Source organism: Penaeus vannamei, chromosome 3, assembly GCF_042767895.1.
Source record: "Penaeus vannamei isolate JL-2024 chromosome 3, ASM4276789v1, whole genome shotgun sequence".
NCBI classification, from domain to species: Eukaryota; Metazoa; Arthropoda; class Malacostraca; order Decapoda; family Penaeidae; genus Penaeus; species Penaeus vannamei.
In genome coordinates this window covers 48,038,114-48,043,113 of record NC_091551.1, presented here as the reverse complement: position 1 = coordinate 48,043,113, position 5,000 = coordinate 48,038,114, and the positions used below count along the sequence as shown (strand labels likewise).

Sequence of the window (5,000 nt, the reverse complement as noted above, 5' to 3'; positions counted from 1 at the left end):
TGAAGGTAACTCAATACTAACAGGTCTTCCCTGCACTATACCAAGACGCATGCTGAGTACTGCAAGTACAGTAAGCCATTAAAAAAAATGCAATTAAAGAAACACATTTTTCCCACTTTCTACATTTTTGGTTGCAGTGTATATGAAAGCCACTATGAGGTATAAAAATAGACATTAAGCCAAATTTTTAAGGGGTTGTAATTCCTCAATGGCCATTCCCAGAAAGGCAAATAAGTATTTAGTGTACACAACTCAGACCAGGCTGGACTGCACAGCGCATAGGAGTGCCACCTAGTAATGAATCCAGCCATGCCATGGTATAGATGTACATACTACCTTTCAGGGTTACTAATGATAAAAATGATGATCATACTTCCAAACACTTCCTCACTTCCACTCACCCACACTCAGACAACCCAAGACAACCACACACACCTAGATGCTCCCTCTCTCCCAGCCTTAAAACCCTTCACACTTCGTCCCTCCCACTCCTACATCCTCTTCACACACTCCTTCACCACCGTTTTAGACAACCTTAACACCTACACACACCCCTAAACCCCAGCCAGCTCTAAGCCACTCCACCCTCCCTCCGTGCCAGCCCTAGGCCCCTTCGCATCCTCACCTTGAGCACCCTCCTCATGAGGTTAGCCTGCTTCCATTTGGCATTCTGGATAGCCGCCTTCACCATGGCCTGCTTGTGCTTGAGCTGCGTGATGGCGTCCGTGATCTCCTTCATGCTGGTCTGAAGTTTCTCCGCGTGCTGCTCCTGTTCTCTGCACAAGGACAGATACTTTCCTTTATTTTTATTTTAATTGATAAGGACTAACCATCACTGAGAAGAAAATGAAGAAGAAAAGGACTAACATAGGAAGGAGAGAGGGAAGGGAGAGGGGCTACAGAAAGAGCGAGAAAAACAGTGAGACAGAGAGAGAAGTAAGGAAATAAAAAAAGTAAGAAATGCAGCGGACACCACACATGAACACCTACTTGAACTGCATCTGGAGCTCCTGGAACCCAACTTTGACCACAGGGAAGAATTTCTTCGGGTTCGGGTTCTCCCTCTTGCCCTGCTCCCACAGTGCCGGGTCGATGCCTGCAGGCAAGAGGAACAGATGGTGAAAATGACCATCTGTATGTCTGTCTGTGTCCATATCTATGTATCTCTACGTTCCCATAGCTACCAATCTATATTGATCTCTATCTACATTGATTGATCTATATCAATCTTTATCTATCAATCCATCTACAGAGATCTATACCTATTTTATTTATCTATATCTATTTACATACATCTATATCTACACCTATCTTTCTATATCTATACCTGTTTATATTTCTATACCTGTAGATCTACATCTATCTATCTACATATATCTCTATCAATATAGTTCCTTATCTAGCTATAGCTACATATATATCTCCCTATGTACCTATATTGGCATCTACCTATCCATCTATCTCTCTGCCTGCCTGTGTCTCCCTTTCTCTGGGCAGGAGACGGAAATTTTGAGAGTGAGGTGCAAGCCACTAGGCCTTCTGGTGGCCATCCGGCAGGCCTATAAACCCACTCCTGCCCTCTTTCAACCTAAAAGTTAGTCACAGTTTTTTTTTGTTCAGAATACATGCAGTATCTATATTTTTTCTTTTACATTCTCAATATAGTCAACATGTTTTATCTTTCTCCAAAAATTCTGAATTAATTTCAGAATCCTAATCATAAACATTGAAAAAGAAAAAAAAACTTACATATACATATATAAAACACCAAATAATAGCTTTAAACATAGTAAATCCAGGCCTGCATTACTGTATCAAAAATGTAATACGAATATTTGGTTACAGGTTTTCTTGTCACAATTCTGCTCTCTAGATCTATTGTTCCAGACCCTGTTTCCATTCACTCCAGAAATAAGTCAATAAATAACTCTATTCCCTTCATCTTCCTCTTCTGTTATTTATCCTCCTTTTTCAGTTCCTCTTCTCCCATAGTTTTTGCCCCTTTTACCCCTTTCTACATCCTACCTCTCTCTTTCTTAATTTTTCTGTCATCTACTGTACTGCTCTTTCATCCTACTATCTCTTCTCCCCATCCTCACCTCTCTGTGGAGTGTCAAGGTATTCCTTCATCTGTTTATCATTCAGCGACACCAGTGGAATCACGTCCAGAATGCACAAGTTCTGAGAAAAACAAAAAGGAAAATTACTAATGTTATTATATATTTCAATACAGCCATGAAGTTATTACATGAAATCAAATTTATGTAATTAATTATTATTATTATTTTAAGTATCTAGGTGATAATGGAATTTTCTAAATAATCCATAACTAATGTAATTACAATAAATAATTAAGCGAAATACAAATTTAATCTGCAGTGAATAAAATTTGAAACGATTAATCCTTCAACATCTCATAAAAAAACTTAATTCTTACTCTACAGAAGTTTTTCTCGTTTCCCTCCTAAATCCTGCAAGTACTGTGCAACAAGAATGTTTATTCAAGCTCAATTCTCCATACCTTAACCGTCTCTGCACTGGTTGGGGCTGCCATGTGACGATACACATCCGAGGACGGCGCTTTCTGTTTCCCACCTGCGTATATAAATAAGCATCATTACAAGAAGCCACTCAATTCACTAAATTACAGGTATATTTTGATAAACGGCTTATGGATTCCCTTCCTGTGACTGGATGTGGCAAATAAGTGTCTCCCTTTGTTCCCAGAGCCATGTTTCTTGTTTAGGTGACCATCCCTCATGGGGGGGAGGGGGGGGGAGGTCAAATTGAGTTAGCTAGCGTATAGTATAGGTACATGGATGAGGAAACTACCAAATGAGTATTAAACGCCTGCTATGGCTCGTTGTCTTGCAGACAATGCGAGACCCACTGAACACCTGGGGAGGTACGTCCCTAATGAGCAACCAGGTACACCTATGTGGACTTCTGCTTGCTGCAATCGTGCATACGGCATTTGATTATGACATTACGCATAGATATGAGTTCGTGAATGTTCAAGGAACACTTTTATACCAATATCAGGGAAAAATTATTTCACAGTGATATATGAGGAAATATTTTGTGAAATGTATCTAAAAAAAAATAAAAAAATAAAGTTTTGTGTCCTTTTGCACATGAAATATTCTTCCATCGAGACTCCCTGGTAATATGTTGTAGGTTACAAAGTAATCTTATATGTTCATCATGTACAAAGCACTAATGTTTGAAAATAGCCTTATAAGTAAGGATTGAAATATTTCCGTTACATTTCGCTCAACGGTCAGTACATCACAGCATGGGTAAATTTGATTTGATTTGAAATTGGTTGTTACCGTTGTAAAGGCCGAATCAATACGGACGTTACCTTAATGTTGGATTTTTGAACTTCAGATGTATTAGCAAGATACTGATTATTTCATATTGAAGATGATAGTACTCAGTAATACCTGCTCTGAAATAAAAACTATATGGAATTTTGAGCTCATTTGTATGCGCACTCTTCGTCTAGAGTTCAAAAAGCTATCGCATTTGTTTTGTGCATTCGCGATAAATATTAATAAGTTCAGATGTTACCGTAGGTCTTAGGTACCATAAATTCGCAAATATGCCACCACACCTAGGCGTATGCATGATTTTATGCATTTATCAGTAAAGATAATGGGTGCAAATGGCTAATCATAAACTCTACACTTGTTCTCCTTTGCAATCTGTTAATATTGACAATTATCGAAGAAAACGGTATGAGAGGGATAACTAATATATTTTATTATTTAGTTATGAAAGTCAATGTAGGCTTACTAAATGAGGATGATTAATCTTTTTAACTTTGTGTGCATGCGTTCACCTACATATGATCCTCCTCGAAAATTATAAACACCCAGTGACCATCTCCCGTATTATATTATATTTGGCAAGGTGCCAAATATAATACGCTGTATCTTTATTTTTAAAAAAAAATTTTTAACCTTCGGTACATCCTAACTTTCGTAATTTTTGTACGATTCAAATGCAGTTTGTTGCTTTCACTAGAGCCTCGGAGTCCTAAGGCTGGGTAAATAGCTGATTTTTGGATTTTTGCCTTAATCAAAAAATAATAATATTTTAATCCTGAAAAAATTCTATGCTCTACATCATGCAAAAAGAATCAATCGGTTATCTCTAACCAATATTTTTTTATGATGTAGTGAGTAGGGAAAGATGGCCATTTTCCGGGACGGTCCACTTAACCCATTAACGCCAGTATATTTTGAAGCCGGGAGGCTACAAAATCGGCAGGCGGGGCTGCCCCGGACTCCCGCCAGCTTGCTGCTGCGTCGGAGCGCGAGCCCCGATACAGCGTCACACTGGCAGGACACCCGGCAATGTTTATTTTTTCGGGTGTCTCATATGTGGGACACCCATCGTTAGTGGGTTAATGAATAATTATTATATTAAATTAAAAAATGAGGAAAATGGCAAAAGCAAAAGTTACATGTTTACCATCACTAACAATAACAATTTAAAAATATATATAAAAGGATATATATTAAAATACCTGTAAAACCTCTTACCATTTGGAAGTGGCTGCAAGACATGCATGTGAACGACCGTCTGATTGAGGCTTTGGCCAGCATACACCAGTTCCACCACCACCTCTGCCCCGTTGAAGAGTGTCGTCAGGGTTGTCACGATCTGCTGTTTGTGCTGCCTGGAAATGAGGGTTCAACTAAATACTACAAAATAAAAGATTGGCTGAACAGCCGAGAAACAGCAAGGCTGTATGACATATGAGCCTAGTATGAGCAAAAAGATTAATTTACACACAAAATGCAGAGATGTATTTTGAATTTCATGAGATACATGAGATGCAGAAAAGGTATGAGTGAGAATGAATATCTTCGCAGGGTGAGACATGTATTTGACCGGTTTCAGTGATATCTTTGCAAGGTAAGACATGCATCTGAGCGGTTTCAGTGATATCTTCGCAGGGTAAGACATGTATTTGACCGGTTTCAGTGATA

General features: G+C 38.7%; 1 protein-coding gene across 1 annotated transcript in view; it reads right to left on the bottom strand.

The window, feature by feature from the left end:
• The window catches only part of LOC113820236 (nucleoporin p54), a 25,238-nt gene that overhangs the window by 1,473 nt on the left and 18,765 nt on the right, over positions 1-5,000 (bottom strand). Inside the window, exons 17-21 of the mRNA XM_070114145.1 lie at positions 4,551-4,687; positions 2,522-2,595; positions 2,100-2,181; positions 991-1,096; positions 626-776 (exon numbers count right to left, since the gene is read on the bottom strand). Of these exons, the coding sequence (XP_069970246.1) occupies positions 626-776; positions 991-1,096; positions 2,100-2,181; positions 2,522-2,595; positions 4,551-4,687 (550 nt within the window). The remainder of the gene's footprint in view (positions 1-625; positions 777-990; positions 1,097-2,099; positions 2,182-2,521; positions 2,596-4,550; positions 4,688-5,000) is intronic.